The sequence below is a fragment of the Piliocolobus tephrosceles genome, chromosome 17, assembly GCF_002776525.5.
Source record: "Piliocolobus tephrosceles isolate RC106 chromosome 17, ASM277652v3, whole genome shotgun sequence".
Taxonomy (NCBI): Eukaryota; Metazoa; Chordata; class Mammalia; order Primates; family Cercopithecidae; genus Piliocolobus; species Piliocolobus tephrosceles.
In genome coordinates this window covers 52,422,514-52,450,512 of record NC_045450.1, presented here as the reverse complement: position 1 = coordinate 52,450,512, position 27,999 = coordinate 52,422,514, and the positions used below count along the sequence as shown (strand labels likewise).

Below are 27,999 nucleotides of genomic sequence, written 5' to 3'. Positions count from 1 at the left end.
CACACTGCCTAGATGACACCTAACATGTTACTTAGCCTTTCTGGTCTTCCAGTTTTGTTTGTAAGCCGGAGCTATTAACTAACCTCAAGCCTTGCTCTAAGGATTCAATGTTTATTAAGGAAAGTGCCCACAACAGTGCCTGGCACTCAGATAACACTCACATTTGCCAAGTCTACCATGACAACCCAGGGATTCCAAAACAGAATGACAGAAAATCTACCTCACTGGGATTTTTCTGTTTAGAATGACAAGGAGGAGAGATGAGAGTGACTGCCAAAAGGGTTGGAGCCATGCCCAGGTGGAGGGCCTCTGGAGGCTGCAGCGATGCCAGTGGGGCCAGTCCCTGTGTGTGTGAGCACATGGGGGCAGGCAGGGACACAGAGAAATCAGGCCAGGCTTGCAGGACTAGCCACGTGGCTGGTGGCAGTCAGGGCGGTAGTAACACAGCAAACCTGATCTCAGAGACCAAGTGAACACATGGGACTCAGTTCTTACAAGTGACAGTGACTCAATGAGAAGTTGTCAGCTTGTTCAAGCCCTTCTGTGTTCTGGATGGCATGTTACTCCATGGGCGTTCAGGAAATGCCAAAGCTCCTGAGAGTATTAGCCTTGCCTGCTCTGGGTAGCACAGGCTGAGGACGAGACTTGCCTCCCAGGTGGGCCGGGCTACGCCCCCTTGGTGCTGCCACAAGGCTTACCTCAGATGATTTTCGAAGTCCAGGTCCTGACAAGCCAGAGAAGAGCTCAGGTACTTGCTGAGCTGGGCAGCAATAGGGTGATGACAGCCCAGGGGTGAAAAGGGCATAGATTCTTTACTTCTGTGGCTTAACAGTGAGGGAGCTGCACGCAGGTTCAGGAACTTCCCCGTCAACAGTTCTTTGGGGTGCAGTAACAAAACTGGTTTCTGCTGCTAAAGGTTTTATAATTAAGGGTCAGACAGGATGCATCCTGGGCTATGCAGGAGGATCCCTTTTCAGCCTTAACTCCCTCACAATGTCAATTCTTTTGCCCCTTCCCAAGCTAAAACAAATCCACTTACAGAGGGCCGGGAGTGGTGGTGCACGCCTGTAATCCCAGCACTTTGGGAGGCCAAGGTGGGCAGATCACAAGGTCAGGAGATCGAGACCATCCTGGCCAACATGGTGAAACTCCGTCTCTACTAAAATATAATTAGTCAAGCGTGGTTGCATGCGCCTGTATTCCCAGCTACTGCGGAGGCTGAGGCAGGAGAATCGCTTGAATTTGGGAGGCAGGGGTTGCAGTGAACCCAGATTGTGCCACTGCACTTCAGCCTGGCAACAGAGAATCTATCTCAAAACAAACAAACAAACAAACAAACACCTTTCAAACAGAATATGTACAATCAGGAATGACAGGCTGTGTTGAAGATACAGAAAAACTGAGCCTCATTGTTCTGCAAAAAGGTTATATATGCTTAGGTGGCTGGGCATGGTGGTTCATGCCTATAATCCAGCACTTTGGGAGGCTGAGGCAGGAAGATCACTTCAGTCCAGAAGTTTGAGACTAGCCTGGGTAACATAGCAAGACCCTATCTCTACAAAAAAACTAAAAAAAAAAAAAAAAAAAAAAAATGAGCCAGGTGTGATGGCATGGCCTGTAGTCCCAGCTATCCAGGAGGCTGAGGTAGGAGGATTGCTTGAGCCTAGTTCGAGGTCACAGTGAGTTGTTTGTGCCACCACATCCCAGCCTAGGTGAGAGTGAGACCCTGTCTCAAAAAAAAACTGGAATTAAAAAAAAGTTGGGGCCAGGTGTGGTGGCTCATGCCTGTAATCCCAGAACTTTGGGAGGCTGAGGTGGGCGGATCACCTGAGGTCAGGAGTTCGAAATTAGCCTGATCAACATGGTGAAACCCCATCTCTACTAAAAATACAAAAATTAGCTGGGTGTGGTGGTGGGTGCCTGTAATTCCAGCTTCTCAGGAGGCTGAGGCAGGAGAATCCCTTGAACCCAGGAGGTGGAGGTTGAAATGATCCGAGATTGTGCCACTGCACTCCAGCTTGGGTGACAAAGTGAGACTCCGTCTCAAAAAAAAGTTTTGGCTGACTGGTAGTGGGTACCCTGGTGGGTAAACTATGGATGGGAGACAGAACTCAAGCTCCAACAGACCGAGACCACTAACTTTCAGAGCAAGGAGTTCACTGCCTGGCTGAATCCCGAGGCCCCAGGAGGCCCTGGGTTGTTTTCCTGGGAGACCCATCTGTGTGGACAGCACTAGGCAGCCAAAAGCTTCACACATTTTGCTGTTACTTCTCATTGAAAACTTGTAAGTTAGAATTTTGGTTAAAAAACTCGAGTAAGTGGTTTAAACTTTCGCCTAAAGTGGGTTTGCCAAAGCAATCTGCCTAGAAACGGCAGCAGCATGATGATTTTCCAGTCACGCCTAAGATTCCAAACACGACACAACTCCATCCACCTTCCTGGGGTGCTAACAGGCAGATCTATTATCTAAGACAGTCTCCTCACTACCTGATGGTTGTGCATCTGTCTCTCCTTTCAAATGAACTTCTCTAGGGCAGGCTGGGTCCAGCTTCTCTGTTCCCTCACACCTGGCAGAGCTCCAGGTACATCTGATCCCAGGCCTCCTTGAGCTGAGATGCTGAGAGCCTCCCATTACCCCTTTCACTCTAAGCAGCTCTGTGGCCCATCTACTCTGTGCACGGGGCGCCTACTCCTCAAGCGGATCACGGAAGCTGGCTGCCGTCCATCTACTCACCTGTACTCAAACACACTTTCTGGGGAGTTAGAAAGTTACAGCAGGGGCCGGGCACGGTGGCTCACGCCTGTAATCCCAGCACTTTGGGAGGCTGAGGCGGGTGGATCATGAGGTCAGGAGATAGAGACCATCTGGCTAACACAGTGAAACCCCGTCTCAAATACAAAAAATTGGCCAGGCGTGGTGGCAGGCACCTGTAGTCCCAGCTACTCGGGAGGTTGACGCAGGAGAATGGCGTGAATCCAGGAGACAGGTTGCAGTGAGCCGAGATTGCGCCACTGCGCTCCAGCCTGGGCAACGGAGCGAGACTCCATCTCAAAAAAAAAAAAAAAAAGAAAAAAGTTATAGCAGGATGTACTCAATATCCAGTCACCCGCCAAGATATCCTCCCATCTGCTGGAGAAAGTACCATCCCAGGAACAGAGGTTGCCTGTGAAAGGCAGCAGCCTGCACAGCCTGGAACCATGTATGCAGTCCCCCAACCTCCCTCAAGCAGGCAGGAATCACGCAAGATGGAGTCTTTGGAGCACTTGTTAATCCGTTATGATTTATTAGCTGTACAGCAGTAGATCCTCCTCCCCAGCTTTCAACCCCATTACATATTTTATTACAGGTCTCATGTTGGCATCCTAAAATAATGAAAAATATCACACAGTACAGCTAAGTACAAAATGCATCAACCTAGAGTCTGATAGCTAACTGATGGCTTTCTTAAAAGCAATACACAGAAGAAAAAAGTGTTTGAAATCAGTAAGACTGAGGCTTTCTAAAAAACACATTTTTAAACATGTGACAGTTCATGTGCAAGAATCACTTTTTAGTTGGTTTTGTTTCACATTATTATTTTTTGAAGATCCAAAGTTTAAATTTCTGACCTAGTGAAATTTTCTGGCCCAGCTTATAAGGGCTGCTGTGACCCACTCATAATCACCCTTCTGCTTTAACAGAAGATTTATAAAACACAACAATCAGCTACAAACGGGGCAAAGAAAATGTTGATGGGAAATCATAACTGAAAGTTAATTGTACAAGGTTCAAATGCTGGCTCCGTGGGCTGGAAATCATGATCTGCCACGTGGGTGTCCGTCACTGGTGGGCAGTGGTCTGGGTGCCATTCTGCTACATGATTGTGATCCAATTCCTTGTCAACATTTACACACTACAGAGTCTGTGGTAACTTAATTTGCAAGTAATTAAAATGCTGGGTTTTCTTACACTGCAGTTCTTTTCAACCTCTTAATTAATGGAAAAGATTAAAATGTAAAAAAAGTTATTTACAAGCTTGACCATACCAGAAACTTTGCCAAGAAAGAGGCAAAGCTTTCAGGACAGAACCTGATCGTAGCATGCCATACTACTGGTGTGCAGCTGACTCCAAGCAAAGGGAGTCAGGGAAAAGCAAAAGCAAAAAACAGTTTAAAAGTCTAAGTCCTTCCCAAGTATGCATTTACAATTAAAAACTCTCTTGGGAAGAAGACCATAGAACTCTGGGAAGCCTGGTGGCCATTCTGGAGTGGTTTACCACATGGAGGGAGGGATCAATGTCTCCGTTTCCATCTAGGAAAACGAGTTAGTCGTCAACACTGTCCTCAGCACTTCACAGTAAACCCTCGGGGACTCAGAACATTCCATGATTTGCTAACATCAGACAGCAAGTTCTAGTTAAATCACATTTTTTTCTAACATCATCCTTGAAGTTTTCGTTCTTGGTATGTTTGGTAAAATGATGCTTTTCCCAAAGCCAAAAAAAGAAAGAAGGGAGAAAAATTAAGATGCGGGCCGTTTAAACACAGCCCAGAGCAGTCCTGGCGACACACAAGGCTCCGCCATCACCGGTCCATCATGCTGAGGATCATCTCGGGCGTGAGGTCTCCGTTGGGGGCGTCTGTGGCAGCTGGCTGGGGCTCCTCTTCCTCTCCCTCTGCGGGCTCAGCATCTGGCTCTTTTTTTACTTCAACTATAATGTTTTCAATTGCACCTGTATTCTGGTCTTCAACCTGAATGATAGCTGTTGCTGGCAAAGAAGAGCACAGACAGAACAAATGGTGCATTAAAGCCCCAAGAATCACAAGGGTCCTTCACACTGACATCGAACAGGATGTCAGCAATGCAGGAAAGCCTTACTAGATAGTGGTCCAGAGAGTCAATTTATTTTTTATTTTATTTTTTGAGACGGAGTCTTGCTGTATCACCAGGCTGGAATGCACTGGCACGATCTTGGCTCACTGCAACCTCTGCCTCTCGGGTTAAAGTGATTTTCCTACCTCAGCCTCCTGAGTAGCTGGGACTACAGGCGCCCGCCCCTATGCCTGGCTAATTTTTGTATTTTTAGCAGAGATGGGGTTTTACCATGTTGGCCAGGCTGGTATGGAACTCCTGACCTCAGGTGATCCTCTCGCTTTGATCCCCCAAAGTGCTGGGATCACAGGTGTTAGCCAGTGTGCCTGACCCTGAGTTTCTTAGAAGGGGCAATCTCAGCACAAAAACTGCTTTCCCTCTCCACCTTTTACGATTTGGCTCTTTTATATTCATTACCGCATCCATTCTGCCAGCTGACTGTGACTTCGGTTGTTTTTCAAAACCCGCCCACATTAACAGTACCCATCTTGTAGAACACAAGTACCGTTCTACTCTGGACTTCTTCTCCTTGAAATGTAACAGGCCTCTAAAGACTTCCTCAGATGTTCCTCAGTAAAAACTCCTAAAAAACCATTTTCTGAGAGTTTGTTCTCGACATGCCCTTAACTTGTTCTCATGGCTTAGTTCCCACCTCCCCAAAGAACAAGGACCCATCTGGCTCCCCCACATGCTCGGAGAAGACTCCAGCCTCCAGAGCAGAGATGAACAACTTACGCTGGTTCTGTTTGGGCTGGTTGGTTCTGCCAGGGGGTCGTCCTCTCCGCTTCTTGGCAGGTGGTGGGGCTGGGGTCACAGGCTGAGGCTCTGGCTCGGGTTCAATTTCTACGGCAGGCTCCTCCTCATCCTCATTGTCGTCCAGATCTGGTTCAGCATTTTCTTTTCATGATATCAGGAAGCACAGGACGGTGGGACAAGGAGAAGGGTGGTGCAGAAGAAAGAAAACAATTATATATTCTTTGAAGTCTTGTTTTATACATATATATATTTCTTTTCTTATTTTTGAGACAGAGTCTCACTCTGTTGCCCAGGCTGGAGTGCAGTGGCACGATCTCGGCTCACTGCCACCTCCACCTCCCAGATTCAAGTAATTCTCATGGCTCAGCCTCCTGAGGGGCAGGGACTACAGGCACGCACCGCTATGCCCAGGTAATTTTTCTTTTTCTTTTTTCTTTTGAGACAGATCTCACTCTATCTCCCAGGCTGGAATGTAGTGGCACGATCTCGGCTCACTGCAACCTCCGCAACCTGGGTTCAAGCAATTCTTCTGTCTCAGCCTCCTTAGTAGTTGTTCTGTCTCAGCCTCCTTAGTAGTTGTGACTACAGGCATACGCCACCACGCCCAACTAATGTTTGTATTTTCAGTAGAGACGGGCTTTCACCATATTGGTCAGGCTGGTCTTGAACTCCTGACCTCAGGTGATCCACCTGCCTCGGCCTCCCAAAGTGCTGGGATTACAGGCATGAGCCAACTTGCCCAGCCAATCCAGGTAATCTTTGTATTTTTTGTCGAGACAGGGTTTCGCCATGTTGGCCAAGCTGGTCTCAAACTCCAGATCTCAGGTGATCTGCCCACTTCGACCTCCCAAAGTGCTGGAATTACAGGCGTGAGCCACTGTGCTCAGTCAATTATTTTATTGACTGAGAAAAACCAATTTAAGGCTGGGCACAGTGGTTCACACCTATAATCCCAGCACTCTGCGAGGCTGAGATTGGAGGATCACTCATGTTCAGGAGTTCAAGACCAGCTTGGGTAACATAGTGAGACATTATCTCTACAAGAAATAAGAAACTGGCAGCTGGGCGCGGTGGCTCACGCCTGTAATCCTAGCACTTTGGGAGGCTGAGGCTGGTGGATCACCTGAGGTTGGAAGTTCAAGACCAGCCTGACCAACATGGAGAAACCCTGACTCTACTAAAAATATAAAATTAGCTGGGCATGGTGGCGCATACCTGAAATCTCAGTTACTTGGGAGGCTGAGGCAGAAGAATCACTTGAACCCGGGAGGCAGAGATTGCGGGGAGCTGAGATCCGCCATTGCACTCCAGCCTGGACAACAAGAGTGAAACACTGTCTCCAGAGAGAGAGAGAAAAGAAAAAACAAACAAACAAACAAAAAAACAAAATTGGCTCGGTATGGTGGCTCATGCCTGTAATCCCAGCACTTTGGGAGGGCGAGGTGGGCGGCTTGAGTTCAAGAGTTCAAGACCAGCCTGGCAAATATGGTGAAACCCCGTCTCTACTCAAAAAAAAAAAAAAAAAAAAATGTGGCCAGGCATGGTGGCTCAGGCCTGTAATCCCAGCACTTTGGGAGGCCGAGGCAGGTGGACTCCCAGCACTTTGTAATCCCAGCACTTTGGGAGGCCGAGGCAGGTCAGGAAATCGAGACCATCCTGGCCACCATGGTAAAACCCCATCTCTACTAAAAATACAAAAATTAGCTAGGCATGGTGGCAGGCGCCTGTAATCCCAGCTACTTAGGAGGCTGAGGCAGGAGAATTGCTTGAACCTGAGAGGCGGAGGTAGCAGTGAGCCGAGATCACGTCACTGCACTCCACCCTGGGCAACAGAGTGAGACTCTGTCTCAAGGAAAAAAAATAAGAAAAAAAAAGAAAGAAGTTAGCAAGATACAGGTGATGCATGCCTGTAGTCCCAGCTACTCAGGAGGCAGAGGCAGGAGGCCCAATTAAGCCAAGGAGGTAGAGGCTGCAGTGAGCTGTGATTTCACCACTGTACTCAGCCTGGGTGGTACAGTGAGATCCTGTGTTTAAAAAAAAAAAAAAAGGTCCATTTAGGCCAGGCGTGGTGGCTCATGCCTGTAATCCCAGCACTTTGGGAGGTCGAGGTGGGTGGATCACCTGAGGTCAGGACTTTGAGACCAGCCTGGCCAACATGGTGAAACCCCGTCTCTACTAAAAATACAAAAATTAGCCAGGTGTGGTGGCGGGCACCTGTAATCCTAGCTACTCAGGAGGCTGAGGCATGAGAATCACTTGAACCTGAAAGGCAGAGAGGTTGCAATGAGCTGAGATCATGCCACTGCACTCCAGTCTGGGTGACAGAGTAAGACTTTGGGAAAAACAAACAACAACAAAAAAAGATAAATTAAAAATTAAAAACAAAACAAAACAAAAGTCCATTTAAAAATGCTTTTAGGGGAGCAGAGGTTCCAAAGTAATAAATAAAAATGCTTTTGCTGGAATTTTTGCTATCAGGATCAATATAATAAACAGGTATTGGAGCAGAATGAAGCAAATTGACTTGAATACTATTATTCACACTTTATGTGGGATTGGCTATGAGTTTTTCCTTTTAGCTTTAGACCCTACTTTTTTGATTCAACACAATACTGAATTTCAAATTTTAATGATCCCCCTACCTACTATACCAGGATAAAGCAGGACACTAAGCCTGAAATGGACCCTTGGAGATGTGGTTCTGCTCATCTCTAAGTGGGCAGGAGGGGTATGGTTCTGCTCATCTCTAAGTGGGCAGGAGGGGTAAGAGTGTGTGTGTGTGTGTGTGTGTGTGTGTGTGTGTGTGTGTCGGGGGACAAGATGGAAATTCTTTTTCTTTTTTTTTTTGAGACGGGGTCTTGCTCTGTCACCCAGGCTAGAGTGCAGTGGTGCGATCATAGCTCACTGCAGCTTCTAACTCCTGACCTCCCAAAGTGTTAGGATTACAGGCTTCATCCATCATGCCTGGCCAGAAATTCTTACACATTGTGAGGTCCTGTTTGCTAAGGTAAGTAGCAAGAGTTTTTTTGAAACTATTATTGATTCTCTTTTAAAGTCAAGTTTTTGGACTTAATTCCCAGCTGTACCAGACCTAATGTGTCATTCTCAACCCTTTTGCTCTCCTCCCTAATGCCACAGTTGTCCATCCGTGGTAAAGTAAGTGGTACATAAAAGTGAGGAAATTATTGTATAAAGAATACTGACGAGGAGTCAGGTAATGAGGCTCTGAGTCTCAGATCTCTTACTAGGTATGTGACCTGGGACATCTGACCAGCTGAGACTCACTTTCCCTGAGCAATTTCTGTAGCACTCTCACTCCACTTAATAGTGACCTGGAGATCAACAGGACTGAGGCAACTCATGTAATCCTGCTCTGTAACCTACAGTCTACCACAAACACAGCTTTTACTTATAGCAAACATCACAATTAAATATTCACCATTTTCCACTTAGGCTTCAGTACTTCATTGAATGAGGGTGTTACCCTCATTTTATAGAAAAAATGAGAAACTAAGTGATTGTAATGCACAGCCAAGTCACAGCAGGTAGAATTCAAACCTCTGCCCTCAGTCTGGGCTGTTCTGGCACCCACATCTGCAGGCAGCCAAAGAGCTTTTGTTATCCCGCCCCCATGGCTGTGGCACAAAATGTACAATGCCTGCCTTCCTCTAGAAAGCACAGGTTATTGACGTGCACTCTCTTTCTCTGGAACAAAATGTTTAAATTTAGAGATCTGTGGGTAAACTCCTGATCTTCCAGATAAAATGCCTTATTTCTCAAGTGACTGAAATCCTAAGTGAAAATGTGGGGAATGTAGAGATAAGTGGCAGTGTGTCAAACGAGAGATGCTTCCCTGCTGAACTTCTTTAAGCCCCCTATTGCCTAAGTTGGCCCAATGCCTAGAAAACTAAACAAATTCAGTCAGAATTGGGGGGAAAAGCACACAAAAGCAGGCTAACAGGATCAAAGGCTTATTGGCTTGGTGGTATTTCGGCAAAAAGCCTTGAAAACAGCAGCAGACCATCTGCTGGTCGATTTCTGTAGAGAGCCGACAAGCAGAACTTCCGGGTCAGGACAAGTAAGACTGCATGGCCATCAGTGGCATGGAGCCCAGGCTGACGTCCATTTTCTGGGGGAGATAGAGTCACTAGGTATAAGGCCTTGAACCAAATTTCGTGCTCTACTAAACAGCAGCAGACCGAAGGAAGAACTGTAGAAATCTATCAGAAGCTATCAATAATCTCTTTAGACTTAATATGCTTCTGGTTACATACGATGAGGGAAAGAAGCTGGTCTTCCTGGAGATGAATCACAGAAGTGAACAAGGAAGTATCAGGAGAAAGCAGGACATAGGACAGAGTCTGGCAGCAGAGGGCTTTGCAACTAAGAGCAACTATAGGGACCCCAAAGGTTAAGATTATCTGATCACTGGTAATATCTGGGAGTCTCCCAACATTTCTGAAAACCCCCAACAGTTCACTGCAATAATTTTCTTTCTTTTTTTTTTTTTTTGAGACAGGGTCTCGCTCTGTCGCCCAGGCTGGAGTTCAGTGACACTATCTCAGTTCACTGCAGCTTCAACCTACTGGGCTCAAGCCATCCTCCCACCTCAGCCTCCCAGATAGCTGGGACCGAAGGTGCAGGCCACAACCCCCTGCTGATTTTTGTATTTTTTTTTGTAGATACAGGGTTTTGCCATGTTCCCCAGGCTGGTCTTGAACTCCTGAGCTAAGGTGATCTGTCTGCCTTGGCCTACCGAAGTGCTGGGATTACAGGCGTGAGCCACCATGACCGGCTGCAAATTGACATCTTAAAGGAGGCATACACTTAACACCCAGTGACTGAAAAAGATGCTACTTAAAACAGATACTCCAGGCCGGGAGCGGTGGCTCACGCCTGTAATCCCAGCACTTTGGGAGGCCAAGACGAGCGGATCACGAGGTCAGGAGATCAAGACCACCCTGGCTAACACAGTGAAACCCCGTCTCTACTAAAAACAAACAAACAAAAAAAAAAACCAGCCAGGAGAGGTGGCGGACGCCTGTAGTCCCAGCTACTTGGGAGGTTGAGGCAGGAGAATGGCATAAACCCGGGAGGCAGAGCTTGCAGTGAGCTGAGATCCGGCCACTGCACTCCAGCCTGGGCGACAGAGTAAGACTCCATCACAAAAAAAAACAACAAAAGGCCGGGTGCGGTGGCTCAAGCCTGTAATCCCAGCACTTTGGGAGGCCGAGATGGGCGGATCACGAGGTCAGGAGATCGACACCATCCTGGCTAACCCGGTGAAACCCCGTCTCTACTAAAAATACAAAAAACTAGTCGGGCGAGGTGGCGGGCGCCTGTAGTCCCAGCTACTCGGGAGGCTGAGGCAGGAGAATGGCGTGAACCCAGGAGGCGGAGCTTGCAGTGAGCTGAGATCTGGCCACTGCACTCCAGCCTGGGCGACAGAGTGAGACTCTGTCTCAAAAATAAAAAAAAAATAAAAAAAAAAACACCAACACCCATTCTGAGTCACCATATCATTAGCAATCCAAATCCTTGACTTCCTCTAAACACCAAACAAAATAACATACACCTACACATGGTTGTTTTTTGTCTTTTAGCAGAAGACCTGGGACTACACTTACTGGGGAGTAGCTGAGGCTAAAGTGTAAAAGTCCAATAGTTGTTGACTAATAGTGCCTCAGTGGTAGTTCCAATATGCCAGTTAATGCATAATGTCTCCCCACATGAAACCTGATCAAAAAGCTTTAAAGCTGCTTGGCCCCTACTGTTTGCAGAGGAAAACATGGGGACTGAGGGCCTCAGAAGGAGGGGCAATGTGAGCGCATTGAGTGACTAGGCAAGACATCATTTGTAGAAAGGCAAAAAGAGACATCATTCTCAAAATGCACCATGTCGCAAAGAGGCACAATTCTTAAATGATGTTTAAGGTAACTATTCAAACCGACAAAAAGGCTTATCAAAAAAATTAAATAAATAGTTTTTAAAAAGCAAAAACAAACAAAAACAACAACAACAAAAAACAAAACAAAAACAACAACAACAAAAAAACAGATACTCCATTTAGAAACAGGGAAAAAAAAGCAAGGGGACCTTGTTACAGATTCAAATATAAACAGCTTAGTGCTTTCATGAGAAGGTTTTACAATAAAACCCATAAAGGGCCGGGCACAGTGGCTCACACCTGTAATCCCAGCACTTTTGGGAGGCCGAGGAGGGCAGATCACGAGGTCAGGAGATTGAGACCACCCTGGCTAACACAGTGAAACCCTGTCTCTACTAAAAATACAAAAACAAAAAACAAAAAATAAAACAAAAAAATTCACCAGGCAGGGTGGCGGGCACCTGCAGTCCCAGCTACTGGAGAGGCTGAGGCAGGAGAATGGCGTGGACCTGGGAGGCAGAACTTGTAGTGAGCCAAGATCACACCACTGCACTTCAGCCTGGGCAACAGACCGAGGCTCTGTCTCAAAAAAAAAAAAAAAAAAAAAAAAAAAAGAAAAGCATAAAGTAGCCGGGTGCAGTGGCTCATGCCTCTAATCCTAGCACATTGGGAGGTCGAGGCAGGAGGATCACTTGAGCCCAGAAGTTAAGAGACCAGCCTGGGCCCACAGTGGGACTGCATCTCTAAAAACAAAAACACAGCTGGGCACGGTGGCTCACGCCTGTAATCCCAGCACTTTGGGAGGCCGAGGCGGGCAGATCACCTGAGGTCAGGGGTTTGGGACCAGCCTGGCCAACATGCTGAAACCCTATCTGTACTAAAAATACAAAAATTAATAGGGCGTTGTGGGTCATGCCTGTAATCCCAGCTACCTGGGAGGCTGAGGCAGGAGAATCACTTGAACCCAGGAGGTGGAGGTGCAGTGAGCAGAAATCACACCAATGCACTCCAGCCTGGGCAACAAGAGGGAGACACCGTCTCAAAAAACAAAAAAGAACACAAAACAAACAAACAAAAAACTCAAAAACAAAAAAGCCCAATAAGTGACTAAAGTTCTCCAATATGTTACTTCTTCAAAAATCTCATCCCCTCCCCACTATTTCTACTGACAACCAGTGCAAAACACAAAATGAAGAATCCCTAGACTATCAGGCATCATCTATAATCTCTCCAGTTTAATGGTGCTTCTGGGAAGTCCATTCCCTAAAACCAAACTCTCTACCACCTTTTCCATCCATACCTTAAGTCTTTAGTTACAGAGGTGCCTTCCCACCCGGATGCCAGCAACCACATATCCACACTATAGAATCTAACACTCTGAACATGTTGTGTAATTAAATGTGGCCTCCAAATTACCAAGACTCTTGTTCTTCCACCCTCTTTGTGAGGCCTGGCACTTCTTTTTTTGGAGACAAAAAAAGACGCCTAGGATGGAAGGCAGTGGCGTGATCACAGCTCACTGCAGCCTCTATTTCCCGGGCTCAAGTGATTCTCCCACCTCAGCCTCTCGAGTAGCTGGGACTATGGGCATGTACCACCACATCGGGCTAATTTTTAAATTTTTTTTTTTTTTGAGACGGAGTCTCGCTCTGTCACCCAGGCTGGAGTGCGGTGGCGCGATCTCCACTGACTGCAAGCTCTGCCTCCCAGGTTCACACCATTCTCCTGTCTCAGCCTCCCAAGTAGCTGGGACTACAGGCGCCCGCCACCTCGCCCGGCCAGTTTTTTGTCTTTTTTTTTTAGTAGAGACAGGGTTTCACTGTGTTAGCCAGGATGGTCTCGATCTCCTGACCTCGTGATCCGCCCACCTTGGCCTCCCAAAGTGCTGGGATTACAGGCTTGAGCCACCACGCCTGGCCAATTTTTAAATTTTTTGTAGAGACAAGGTTTTGCCACGTTCCCCAGGCTGGTCTCAAACTCCTGACCTCAAGTGATCTGCCCATCTTTGTCTCCCGAAGTGCTAGGATTACAGGCGTGAGCCACTGTGCCCGACCAAGGCTTGGCACTTCTAAGCATAACCTCCTGCCTGGGTTTCATGACTAGAGAGGCAAAAAACACTCCAAAGAGTACCTGTGATAGGAAAATAGGCAAGATTTTAAACTTTAAATGGAGAGATTAAGGTAGGAAGAGAAAGGCTGACCTTCACTGACTTGATCAGCACCTCTCAAGGCTAGGCTGACACAGGCAGTCAAACCATAAGTGAAGATGCTTAAACAACTTTCTTCATGTCCATTAGATTCACTGCTCAAATCTAGACCAGCTACCTAAATGTAAAAGTTAAGAACATAGGACAAGAAACTCGGCTGGCCTTAGAATATCACATATTTGAATAAACTAAATACAAATACTAATTCTGCTTTGACTTTAACTGAAGATTACTTATAAGGCATTAATAAGCAGAATGCCACGAGGAGAAAAGAAAACGTGCCCCAGAGAAACACTAACTGCTGTTGTAAACAGACATTAGAAGATGAGAAGTTTAAAGAAAGGAAGAGCATGTGCCCGCCTCTACATCTCAGCATATCCATACATAAATACACTGGAAACTGGGCTCCAAAGCCTGCCATAGTAAGCAAATCAAGAAACAAGTCACCTACCACTGTCAGAGGAATCTTCTTTCTTAGAGCGCATCTTTCTTTTTCTTCCACGTTTACTCTTCTTCGTTTCTCCTCCATTCTCCCCCTCTACACCATCTGGGCCAGCACAATTATCAGCATGTCTTGCCATGGTATTCTAACAAAAAGAACAAAATCCTCTTTCACACCACTAAAAAAGCTAAGATCACATTGGAAGTTATTTACTTTAATAAAATCCGTATTAAGCCTAAAAATTCTAGTATCTGCTAAGTATGTCCTGAACATGCTGTCTCTGCTCAGGGGAAATGGATAAGGCTGGGTTCTCTGAGCTCAGCAGCCTACAGACAGAGACGGGGGAGGATTCAGACTAGCTCCTAGTTCTGTCAAGATCTAACACAGCCCTCAAGAGAAGACCCTGCACAGGCTACAGCTAGCTAGGGGTGGAGTGGGATGCAGGTTTCAATCCACCTAAGGAAATTTTTTTTTTTTTTTTTGAGACGGAGTCTTGCTTTTTCGCCCAGGGTGGAGTGCAGTGGCGTGATCTTGGCTCACTCAAGCTCCGCCTCCCTGGTTTGTGCCTTTCTCCTGCCTCAGCCTCCCGAGTAGCTGCGATTATAGGGGCCTGCCACTGCGCCCGGTTAATTTTTTGTATTTTTAGTAGACAGGGTTTCACCGTGTTAGCCAGGATGGTCTCCATCTCCTGACCTCATGATCCACCCACCACGGCCTCCCAAAGTGCTGGGATTACAGGCGTGAGCCACCGTGCCCAGCAGGAAATTTCTTTATACAATCAATCTATTCAAAGATACTGTGTTCCCCATCAGTGGAAGGGCTCACACATGGGTAGAAACATCAAGATGGGGTGACTCTTTCCAAACAATGGAGCATCTCTGTTTATAACCTCAGTCAAAAAAACTACCTTGCTCTGCAGAGGAAGTCCAAAAATCCAATATTCAGTATCATAATAGGAAAAGTGAAATTCTGACCCTTACCCGACGTGTAAATGTTTTCCCACACTTAGAACACACAAAGGCCGCAGGGACGAAGTTGGGGTCGTGATAGCGCTTGAAGTGCATGTCGAGAAGCTGCTTCTGGCGGAAGGTCTTATCGCAGTGGCTGCAGGCATAAGGCTTCTCACCGGTGTGGGTGCGCTTGTGCATGATCATGTGCCTCTCCTGAAATGGCATGGGGGAAAGGCCTCAGAGCCTGCTCATGGGGCTACTATCCCAGCTGCCACCTGCATGCATGTGGCCAACAGGTCTTTCTCACCCAAGCTAGGTCTAGACTCAACACGGCTTGAGATGATAAAGCTATATATTTAGAGACAGGGTCTTGCTCTGTTGCAAAGGCTGGAGAGCACTGGTGTGATCATGGTTTACTGCAGCTTCAAAATGGGACCATAGACATGAGCCACCATGCCCAGCTAATTTTTTTTTTTCTTTTGAGACGGAGTCTTGCTGTCACCCAGGATGGAGTGCAGTGCCACCATCTTGGCTCGCTGCAACCTCCACCTCCCAGGTTTAAGCAATTCTCCTGCCTTAGCCTCTCGAGTAGCTGCGATTACAGGTGTGTGCCACTATGCCCAGGTGATTTTTGTATTGTTTAGTAGAGATGGGGTTTCATCAGGTTGGCCAGGCTGGTCTCGAACTCCTAACCTCAAATGATATGCTTGCTTTGGCTTCCCAAAGTGCTGGGATTACAGGTGTGAGTCACCTGGCCCCAGCTAATTTTTTTTTTTTTTTTTTTTTTGGAGACAGTCTCGCCCTGTCACCCAGGCTGGAGTGCAGTGGCGCAATCTCAGCTCAATGCAACCTCTGCTGCAGGTTCAAGCGATTCTCCTGCCTCAGCTTCCGGAGTAGCTGGGATTACAGATGTCTATCACCACGCCTGGCTAATTTTTGTATTTTTAGTAGAGGCAGGGTTTCACCGTCTTGGCCAGGCTGGTCTCGAGCTCCTGACCTCAAATGATCCACCCACCTCGGTCTTCCAAAGTGCTGGGATTACAGGCACTCGAGCCACCGTGCCTGGCCCTAATTTTTCTTTCTGTAGAGACAGGGTCTCTCTCCGTTGCCTATCTCGGCCTCCCAAAGTGCTAGGATTATAGGTGTGAGCCACTGGTCCCGGCTTGATAAAGTTATTTTTAGTGTGGTGCAGAACTGCTTCCATAATTCTAGCACAGATAGAGCTGCTTATTCCTGCTGAGCTCCTTCTCTGGCTCTCCCCCACGAGTCATGTCCCTGCATGAGATTCTTCCCCTCTCTCAAGTCCTGGACTTACTTTCCACAGTTTTCAGAGAGATGTCTGCTTAAGGAAGAGGTAAGCTGTGACTGAATAAAACATCAGTGGGACACTGGGATAATACAATTGACAAGGAGCATGACCTTTGATTTTGGTGACATTCCTCATAATCCACAGTTTGAAAATACTATCCTTAAAATATGTAAATGCCTTCTGATAACATCAGACACTGAGGAAGCACCAACAACTTTCAGTGAAGGTTCCTACCTGTCTACAAGCGTAATCACACTGGTCGCACTTAAAGCGCTTCTCATTCTTGTGTGACTTCTGATGCTGGATGAGGGCATAGCGCTCATGAAACACAGCATCACAGTAACGGCATTTCTTGCCTTGCTCAATATAGGAATGCTGCTTTCGCAAGTGGACACCTGAAAGCACAGTAAAAAGCCCAGTGTAACGTTAAAACACAAACAAGCACTTTAATAAGTTACTAATACATTTCTCCTGATTTTTTTTTTCCGTTGAGACAGAGTCTTGTTCTGTCGCCCAGGCAGGAGTACAGTGGCACAATCTCAGCTTACTGCAAGTTCCACCTCCCAGGTTCATGCCATCCTCCTGCCTCAGCCTCCCGAGTAGCTGGGGACTATAGGCGCCTGCCACCACGCCCAGCTAATTTTTTTTTTTTTTTTTTTTTTTGTATTTTTAATAAACACGGGGTTTCGTCGTGTTAGCCTGTTAGCCAGGATGGTCTCAATCTCCTGACCTGGTGATCTGCCCACCTCGGCCTCCCAAAGTGCTGGAATTATAGGTGTGAACCACTGCACCCAGCCCATTTCTCCTGATTTTTAAGTTTACTCTGGGTGCTATACAAAAAATGAATGGAAACGGCAGAGTAACAGGTGCAGGGAGAACAATTAAGACTGTTCAAACAGAACAGGAGGGAGAAGATGGTGGCTGGGACAAGGGTGATGACAATGGGTGTGGATGGAAGAAGAACTGAGAGATGGAAGCAGCTGCATCAATAGGATTTAGTGATTGTAGAGTGAAGAAGAAAGTAGGTATCAGGCCTGGAAAACCAGGTAGGTGTTGGGGTCATTTACTGAGACAAGAATAGTGGAAGAGGGCTTAAGACCAAGTTGTATGTGTTATTTTTGGGGTCGGGGAGTCGGGGGGTATAAGGGATAGAGAAGTTTTAGACCTTCAGTTTTAGACATGCTGAATTTGAAATGCGAGAGACATCAATGTAGGGGTGGGATAGCAAGGGATAGACAGTTATATAAGGTTAACTCAAGATAAAGATCTGGAGTAGGAATATAAATGTGCAAGTTGTTAGGATTTGAAAGCAGCTATGCTTATCACTGTACCACCAATGCCACAAAGAGTTGTTAGAATTTGAGACCATGGGAGCTGATAAGATCACTAAGGCAAAAAGTAGAATTAAAATAAAAAGTATGGGTCATGCTTTAAGAAGTCTAAGAGTTGGCAAGCACAGTGGCTCACGCCTGTAATCCCAGAACTTTGGGAGGCCGAGGCAGGTGGATCACCTGAGGTGAGGAGTTTAAGACCAGCCTGGCCAACATGGCAAAACTCTGACTCTTCCTAAAAAAAAAAAAAAAAATTAGCTGGGCGTGGTGGTGTATGCCTGTAAACCTGTAATCCCAGTCACTTGGGAGGCTGAGGCAAGAGAATGGCTTGAACCTGGGAGGCGGAGGTTGCAGTGAGCCAAGATTGTGCCACTGCACTGCACTCTAGCCTAGGTGACAAAGACTCCATGTCAAAAAGAATCCCAGCACTTTGGAAGGCAAAGGCGTGTGGATCACCTGAGGTCAGAAGTTTGAGACCTGGCCTGGTCAACATATAGTGAAACCCCCTCTCTACTATAAAATACAAAAATTAGTTGGGCATGGTGGTGTACACCTGTAGTCCCAGCTACTTGGGAAAATGAGGAAGGAAAATCATTTAAAACAGGGCAGCAGTGGCTGCAGTGAGCCGAGATCGTGCCACTATACTCCAGCCTGGGCGACAGAGTGAAACTCTGTCTCTCACACAAAGCACACATGCACACACACACACAAAGAAGTCTAAGAGTTGGGCCAGGCGTGGTGGCTCACACCTGTAATCCCAGCATATTGGGAGGCTGAGGTGGGTGGATTGCTTGAGTCCAGTATGAGACCAGCCAGGGCAACATAGTGAAACCCTGTCTCTACCAAAAGCTAAAAAAAAAAAAAAGAAAAAAAATTAGCTGGTCCTTGTGGCATGTGCCTGAGGTCCCAGCTATCAGGGAGGTTGAGGTGGGAGGACTGCTTGAGCCTGGGAAGTCGAGGCTGCAGTGAGCCAAGATTGCGTCACCGAAATCCAGCCTGGGCAACAGAGAAAGACACAGTCTCCAATAATTAAACAAAACAAAACAACAACAACAAAAAACCCTTAGAGTTAAGGCTAGTGAGAGAAAAAAAGGTTAAAACAAGAGAAAGTTGAGAGGAATAAGAGAAAAAAGAAAACCAACAGGATTTAGTGTCACAGAAGCCAAGGGAAGAAAGTGTTTCAAAGGAAGAGGGTGCTGTCAACTATGAAGAACACTGCTAAGTGATCAAGTCATCTCTTAGGAAGAAGAGTGGAAAGGAGCCTTCACTACATTCAGAGTGTGGGGTCATTCATGACCTTAAGCAAGAGTCATTATACCAGAGTGATCATTATACCAGAGTGATGGGGAATAAGCCAGATAAGAGAGAAAGATGAGGGAGAGAAGACTGTGAGGGATGCAACTCTTCATAAAGGCTGGCTGGGAAGGAGAGAAGAGGAGAAGAGTTAAACCTAGAGAGCGAAGACATACATACATACATACATATATATATATATAATATATATATATAATGTGTGTATATATATATAATGTATGTGTGTATATATATATATATATATTTTTTTTTTTCTTTTTCTTTTTCTTTTCTTCTTGAGATAGTCTCACTCTCTTGCCCAGGCTGGAGTGCCGTGGCGCGATCTCAGCTCAGACTCCCAAGTAACTGGGACCATAGGCGCGTGCCACCATGCCTGGCTAATTTTTTCTATTTTTAGTAGAGATAGGGTTTCACCATGTTAGCCAGGATGGTCTTCATCTCCTGACCTTGTGATCCACCCACCTCAGCCTCCCAAAGTGCTGGGATTAGAGGTGTGAGCCACTGCGCCCAGCCATATTTTTATTTAAGAGATTGGGTCTTGCTGTATCACACAGGTTGGTCTAGAACTCCTGGCCTATCCTCCTGAATAGCTGAAACTACAAGTGTGAGCCACTGTGCCTGGCTAAGATTCTTTTTTTTTGAGATGGGGTCTGTCACCCAAGCTGGAGTGCAGTGGCACGATCTCGGCTCATTGCAACCTCTACACCTCCTAAGCTCAAGTGATCCTCCCACCTCAGCCTCCTGAGTAGCTGGAACCACAGGTGCACCTCACCACAACCGGCTGTTTTGTATTTTTGGTAGAGATGGGAGTTTTGCCATGTTGTTCAGGCTGGTCTGGAACTTCTAAGCTCAAACGATCTGCCCACCTCGGCCTCCTGAAGTGCTGGGATTACAGGCGTGAGCCACCGCACCTGGCCCTTTGTCTTTATTTTTTAAGTAGGAAGAGAAGTCATTTACTGAGACCAAGAAGGGAGAGAAAAAAGAAGGAAAATTAGAGGTTATAGGAAAGTAGGAGTAGGGGGTCTGGTGTGGTAGTTCATGCCTGTAATCCCAACATTTTGGGAGGCCAGTGAGGGCAGATCATCTGAGGTCAGGAGTTCGAGAGCAGCCTGGCCAACATGGTAAAACCCTATCTCTACTAAAAATACAAAAATTAGCCATGGTGGCAGGCACCTGTAGTCCCAGCTACTCAGGAGGCTGAGGCAGGAGAACAGCTTGAACCCAGGAGATGGAGGTTGCAGTGAACAGAGATCGGACCACTGTACTCCAGCGTGGGTGACAAGTGCAAAACTTGGTCACAAAAAAAATAAGTGAGGGCTGGGCACGTTGGCTCATGTCTGTAATCCCAGCATTTTGGCAGGCCGAGGCAGGCAGATCACCTGAAGTCAGGAGTTCAAGACCAGCCTGGCCAACATGGTGAAACCCCATCTCTACTAAAAAACACACAAAAAAACCCTTAGGTGGGCATGGTGGTATGTGCCTATAATCCCAGCTACTCAGGAGGCTGAGGCAGGAGAATCACTTGAACCTGGGAGGCAGAGGTTGCAGTGAGCTGAGTTCGCACCATTGCACTCCAGCCTGGGTGACGAGGGAAATTCCATCTCAACAAAAAAAAAAAAAAAAAAAAAAAAGGAAGAGTAGGGTGCCCAACTCTATATAACAAGCACCAAATATTGTGGAATGAATTCGCTGACTCATAAAGAAGAACTGGAGCACACCTGACAAGAACAAACAGCTGGAATAGCTAGGAGCAGTGAGGGCCCAGCTACATTTGGGATTATTAATTTATGTATTTACGGTGCTACAAGTTGTATTAACTGAGGTGATATCCCACCAAACTTAAAGAGAGCTAATTATTGGGAGTAGATACGAGGTAAGGGAGAGGATGGCTCTCACTTTTCACTCGCTACCTGTTTGAGAGTAAAATCTAACCTGTTTTCAAAGAGGAAATACAAACTTTTTTAGGATTGGCTTTTTTTTTCTTTTTTTTGAGACAGAGTCTCACGCTCTGTCACTCAGGCTGGAGTGCAGTGGCAAGATCTCGGCTCACTGCAACCTCCGCTTCCCAGATTCAAGCGATTCTCCTGCCTCAGCCTCCCAAATAGCTGGGACTATAGGTGTGCACCACCACATCTGGTTAATTTTTTTTTTTTGAGACAGTCTCGCTCTATTGCCTAGGCTGGGGTGCAGTGGCACGATCTTACTCACTGCAACCTCCACCTCCCGGGTTCACGCGATTCTTCTGCCTTGGTCTCCTGAGTGGCTGGGATTACAGGCACTTGCCACCATGCCCAACTAATTCTGGTATTTCTTTAGTAAAAGACAAGAGTTTCACCATGTTGGCCAGGCTACTACTCTCGTGATCTGCTCACCTCAGCCTCCCAAAGTAATGGGATTACAGGAGTGAGTCACCACGCCTGGCCTGAAAGATTTAATTTCTAACACAAAACTCTTAATGGTCGACCAGAATGAATGTATGACTTATGGGTCTTACGTGGAGCCCAAAGCCGTTTACTTCAAGCTCATGGTTTCATCTTCAAAATATATGTGACGTTGGCTCAAGCCTATAAGGCCAGCACTTTGGGAGACTGAGGTGGGTGGATCACTTGAGGTCAGGAGTTCATGACCAGCCTAGCCAACATGGTGAAACCCTATCTCTACTAAAAATACAAAATTAGCTGGGCATGGTGGTGCGAGCCTACAATCCCAGTTACTTGGGAGGCTGAGGCAGATGAATCGCTTGAACCCGGGAGGTGGAGGTTGCAGTGAGCCAAGATTGTGCCACTGCACTCCTGCCTGGGCGACAGAACGAGACTCATCTCAAACAAAGAAAATAAAAAAAATAAAATGACATTTGCATTTTGCTTAATATATTTATATTTTTAAAAAGTTTGTCTTTTTGAGATGGAGTCTTGCTGTGCTGCCCAGGCTGGAGTGCAGGGGTGCGATTTCAGCTCACCGCAACCTCTGCCTCCCAGGTTCAAGCGATTCTCCTGCCTGAGCCTCCCAACTAGCTGGGACTACAGGCACGTGCGACCAGCCACCACGCCTGGCTAATTTTTTGTATTTTTAGTTGAGACGGGGTTTTACCGTGTTAGCCAGGATGGTCTCAATCTCCTGACCTCATGATCCGCCCACCTTGGCTTTCCAAAGTGCTGGGATTACAGGCGTAAGCCACCACGCCTGGCTATATAAAAAAGTTTTAACAGAACTATTACATAGCAATACAAAAATACAAGTAATTTTTTTTTTTTTTTTTGGAGACAGAGTCTCTGTCGCCCAGGCTGGTGTGCAATGGCACAATCTCGGTTCACCGCAACCTCCGCCTCCCAGGTTCAAGAGATTCTCCCACCTCAGCCTCCTGAGTAGCTGGGATCAGACACCCACCATCATGCCAGGCTAATTTTTGTATTTTTGTAGAGACGAGGTTTCACCATGTTGGCCAGGTTGGTCTTGAAACTCCTCATCTCAGGTGATCTGCCCACCTCGGGCTCCCAAAGTGCTGGGACTACAGGCATGAGCCACCGTGCCCAGCCCCAATAAAAATAAATTTTAAAAAGTATTAAGATGGCAGGGTGCAGTGGCTCATGTCTATAATCCCAGCACTTTGGGAGGCTGAGGCAGGCAGATCATGAGGTCAGGAATTCGAGACCAGCCTGGCCAATATGGTAAAACCTCATCTCTACCAAAAACACAAAAATTAGTTGAGCATGGAAGTACATGCCTGTAGTCCTAGCTACTCAGGAGACTGAGGCAGAAGAATCGCTTGAACCAGGGAGGTGGACGTTTCAGTGAGCCGAGATCGTGCCAGTGCACTACAGACTGTGCGACAGAGTGAGATTCCGTATCAAAAAAAAAAAAAAAAAAAACCAGTGTTAAGACACCAGATAAATTGCATACAGTTTCTTCAAAACTCTTTTGAGTAAAATCACTGCTGCAGACAGACAGGCCATGTTTATGCTGGGGAGGGACAAGCTGCTGCTATGGCCTGGGTACTAATATACACCCTAGTGTGAGAAGGAGCTGGGGCAGACTCAAGAGAAGTTAGCTTGGTTTTGCCACCCAGAAGCTGTGTTGCAAAGCTTTGGTAAAGATAGCTCTCTGAGTCTTAGGCTTATCACCTATCAAATCAGAGTAAGATGAGCCTTCATTACTTCATATGGTTGTTGTGAAATTCAATGAGCAAAAAAGTAAAACAATGGGCAATATTTATTTCTGCTTTGAATAAAAAAACACAGCAGGCAATCCAAGTGACTATCTTTCTGTATGAGTTACACTAAATGTGTTTTTTTTTTTTTTTTTTTTTGAGACAGAGTCTCGCCCTGTTGCCCAGGCTAGAGTGTAGTGGTGCGATCTCGGCTCACTGCAAGCTCCGTCCCCCGAGTTCACACCATTCTCCTGCCTCACTCTCCCGAGTAGCTGGGATTAGAGATGCCCACCACCATGCCCACTAATTTTTTGTATTTTTAGTAGAGACGGGGTTTCACCGTGTTAGCCAGGATGTTCTCGATCTCCTGACCTTGTGATCCACCTGCCTTGGCTTCCCAAAGTGCTGGGATTACAGGCGTGAGCCACCATGCCGGCCTACACTAAATATTAATAAACTCCATATCTATGTAAACTCTAGTTTATGCACAGAAAAACAGTTGCCACTAAACCAATAAAACAGTCCCATTACTTAAAGTACAGATGTTCTCAAAAAAATACAATAGAATGACCTGAGTTTGAATCACACTATGTTACTTTCCTATTTGGGGAAGGAGGGCTACTAATTAAAGGTGTACTCTGTTTCCTCCCATCACAGCTCCCATTAATTTACAGATGAGTTTCATTCAGGACAGAATCTTGCGGCCTGACTAAAGTAAGAAAAAGAAGAAATAGGAAAAAAAAAAAAAAAGCAGCTAAGCAATGGCTTTTACTAAGTGACAGGCCATTCCTATACATAAAATGTATGAGAGTCAGAAGGTGAAGTTATTTATGATCCCCGTATTTTGAAATATAAATCCTTCAAAATATTTTTTTCACTTGTCACTGATCTACTTACCCAAATCACTTTTTCGGGCTATGACTGTGTCACAGTGGGGACAGTGAAATTTGGCCACATTTTCTGTGTGCTTCTGTAAAATGTGCATCTTCATGGTACCACTTTGGGTAAACCGAGCATGACAAATATAACATTCATAAGGCTTTTCCCCTTTAAAGAAAATACAGAATTGAACACATTAAATGAAATGAATAAATACTGTAATTTAATTGGAGGGTAACTCAGGTGGCAGATATACTACACCACAGAGAATCTACAGGTCTCAGGAAGGCTGAGGCTCAGTCCCAGTGCCCAGATCATGTCTATCTTCAGACATGGCCAAGTCCTAAACTGCTACTGGCCACCTCTGCTCTGTCCAGCTCTGCTCTGGAATCCTCCACATTACAGCAATGCTTACCTTTGGTGGAAACTGAATGGAGAACCCACAAGTTTTTCTTTTTAGGAAAAGACAATATCCAGGAAAACTGAGTGAGGTGGGTTAGGAAATCCACCCAGACTTTCAAAATTAAAATCTGTCCATTTTAACTTAATTTCTCCCTTAAAAAGTATTATTTTCTTGGTATAGGCAGATTCAAGTTGAACAAAACAAAAGGTACTATTTTCTAATGTATTCTCCGAACAATGAACTCAGAGGATATGCCAGAGAAGCATTAATCAATTCCATACTATTTTCATGCCAGTCTTCCATTTGCATAAACAATGGGGGCACACAGTGGTCCACAGGGTCCCACGGGATTCACTGAAAAGAAGCTCATTAATACAGTAAAGAGTGAAGAAGTCCTACCTGAATGGGTTCTCATGTGCCTTTTCAGCTTGTATGTGTCCCTGCTGGCATAACTGCACAAACTGCACTGAAACGGACGCTCTCCAGTATGAGAGCGAATGTGACGTTTTAATTTGCTGACCTGAAATACGAAAACAAAACTTTAACTTCTGTTAACACAGACTGTAACATGAGCACTGTAGGTTAGGCACAAAAGCTTAGCTTTGGGGCACTGAAATTCAGAATACAGAAGTCATCTAAAAGATAACCTTCTTCTCTCTTCATTATTTGTAAACTTTGCTTCTTGAATCCTTATCATTATCTAAGAGAAGTGGGTAAACAAATACGGGTGTAGATGAGTCAAGATTAGTCATTACTTGGGAGGCCAAGGTGGGCGGATCATCTGAGGTCAGGAGTTCAAGACCAGCCTGGCCAACATGCTGAGAACCCGTAACTACTAAAAATACAAAAATTAGCCAGGCATGGTGGCACACACCTACTCGGAAGGCTGAGGTTGGAGAATCTCTTGAACCCAGAAGGTGGAGGTCGCAGTGACCCAAGATCATGCCATTACACTCCAACCTGCGCAACAAGAGCGAAACTGTCTCAAAAAAAAAGATTGCACATGACTAGTAACTGTTTAAGCTGGTTGGTAGGCACATGAGGATGTACTACAATCTTTACTTCTACATGTTTGAAATTTTCCATTATAGTTTAAAACTAATCCATGCCTATTTACAGATCAATTTGTTCCAAATCCTGAGTTACTGAATACATGTTTTAATTCCACTCATCCTCTTTTCCTATCATTTGCGTTTCCTAGACAGGCCAGGCTCGAAGGGCCTCTCATCTATCATCCTCACCATTATCCATCCTTTAGTCCCCTGCAGGATACCTTATACTAGAACAGTGACTTTCAAACTTGATTCTACGAAGTGCTTTGAGGGCAGGGCGCGGTGGCTCACACCTGTAATCCCAGCACTTTGGCAGGCCAAGGCATGCGGATCGCTTGAGGTGAGGAGTTCGAGACCAGCCTGGGCAACATGGCAAAACCCTGTCTCTACAAAAAATACAAAAATTAGATGGGTGTGGTGGTACATGCCTGTAGTCCCAGCTACATGAGGAGCAGCTAAAGTGGGAGGATCACCTGAGCCCAGTAGTTTAAGGCTACAGTGAGCCATGATCACGCCACTGCACTCCAGCCTGGGCGACAGAGTAAGAGACCCTGTCCCCCACGCACCCCCTACCCCAAAAAGCGCTTTGAACATTCACTAATGTTTCAATGTTTGTTTTGAAAAATTTAAAAAGTTTCCCAATTTTAAGTAAAAAACAAACAAAAACAAACACTGCACTCTTAAGTGTCGTTGGTTTCTCTTTTGAGATGAAATCTCGCTCTGTTGCCCAGACTGGAGTGCACTGTCACAACTGTGGGTCACTGCAACCTCCACCTCCCAGAGTCAAGCAATTCTCCTGCCTTGGCCTCCCAAGTAGCTGAGCCTACAGGCGCACACCACCACGCCTGGCTAACTTTTGTATTTTTAGTAGAGATGGGGTTTCACTATGTTGGTCAGGCTGGTCTCAAACTCCTGATCTCAGGTGACCAACCCGCCTTGGTTTGCCAAAGTGCTGGGATTATAGGGGTGAGCTACCGTGCCCGGCCCCAGTCATAAGTGTTATGCACCAAGTTTTCAACACATAAGTCGATAACTATCCTAACAGCATTACTAATTCTCTTCCTTCAAGATTTCCCTATTTAACCTGTTAACTCGTATGTACCAGAACCCACTCTGTTCCAATGAGCTATCTATTCCTGCTGCAATATCACCCTGGTTTCATTTACTACAGTTTTACAAAATACAATTACATAAGCCCCTCATTCTATTTTCAAATTTTTCTTAGCCATTCACATTTATTCTTCCAGCTGAAAGTTAGAATCAACTTGTAATGTTTCTTCATTTATTCATGTCCTTTGGAAAAGCTTGAGGTTTTCTTCATGTAGATTTCATAGATATTGTTGTTGTTGTTTTTGAGACGGAGTCTCACTCTGTTGCCCAGGCTGGAGGTCAGTGGCACGACCTCGGCTCACTGCAAGCTCCGCCTCCCGGGTTTACCCCATTCTCCTGCCTCAGCCTCCTAAGTAACTGGGACTACAGGTGCCCGCCACCACGCCTGGCTAATTTTTTGTATTTTGTTTGTATTAGCCTGGATGGTCTCCATCTCCTGACCTAATGATCCGCCCGCCTCGGCCTCCCAAAGTGCTGGGATTACAGGCGTGAGCCATCATGCCCAGCCAGATACTGTTTTTTGTTGTTCAGTTTATCCCTAAGTTATTTTATTACTATTGGAATCCATTTCACACTTTCCTATCACTACAGAAGTTACTGATTTCTGTATGCTTATCTTATATCTGGTCAGTGAACTGAAATCTTACCGCTCTAAGTTTTTGTTCTGATACTCTTAGATTTTCTCTGTAAGCAAATCTCTCTGCAAGAAATAACAGTTTTAGCTTTCCATTAATAATTCATTTCTTACTTTATTCTATTAGCTAGGATTTCCAGTACAATGCTGAAACAGTAACATTGAGTATCTTGTCACATTCCAGAATTTAGTGGAAATAGTTTCAATGTTTCAGAATTAATTAGGATGAGTTTATTATACATTTCTGGTATATATATGCTTTTTTTTCTTTTTGAGGCAGTCTCACTCGTCACCCAGGCTGGAGTTCAGTGGAGTGATCCTGCCTCGATGAAACCTACACCTCCCAGGTTCAAATGATTCTCCTGCCTCAGCCTCCCGAGTAGCTGAGACTACAGGCGCATTCCACCATGCCCAGCTAATTTCTGTATTTTTAGTAGAGATGGGGTTTCACCATGTTGGCCAGGCTGGTCAACTCCTGACCTCAGGTGATCTGCCCACCTCAACCTCCCAAAGTGCTGGGATTACAGGCGTTAAGCCACCACGCCCAGACTAAACACATTAAAGAAATTTTCTCCTATACTTAACTTGCTAGGACATTAAACAGTAATTAACGATTACTGAATTTTAGCACCCCCTCCCATCTACAGAAATAATATGGTTTTTCTTCAATCCTTCAATGTAATATGCATCAGTAATTTCCCAATGATAAACTATCATTGTGTTTCAG

At 45.8% G+C, this 27,999-nt stretch overlaps 1 protein-coding gene across 3 annotated transcripts in view; it reads right to left on the bottom strand.

Moving 5' to 3' along the window:
* Window positions 1–3,254: 3,254 nt before the first annotated feature.
* CTCF (CCCTC-binding factor) overlaps window positions 3,255–27,999 on the bottom strand; it is a 79,750-nt gene continuing 55,005 nt past the window's right edge. Inside the window, exons 6-12 of one of the 3 annotated variants that reach the window (XM_023210175.2) lie at window positions 24,876–24,996; window positions 24,092–24,241; window positions 16,637–16,797; window positions 15,124–15,306; window positions 14,153–14,288; window positions 5,588–5,749; window positions 3,255–4,748 (exon numbers count right to left, since the gene is read on the bottom strand). In XM_023210175.2, coding sequence (XP_023065943.1) covers window positions 4,564–4,748; window positions 5,588–5,749; window positions 14,153–14,288; window positions 15,124–15,306; window positions 16,637–16,797; window positions 24,092–24,241; window positions 24,876–24,996 — 1,098 coding nt within the window. In that variant the 3' untranslated portion in view covers window positions 3,255–4,563. The remainder of the gene's footprint in view (window positions 4,749–5,587; window positions 5,750–14,152; window positions 14,289–15,123; window positions 15,307–16,636; window positions 16,798–24,091; window positions 24,242–24,875; window positions 24,997–27,999) is intronic. The other 2 variants (XM_023210177.3, XM_023210176.3) reach the window with 2 other exon arrangements.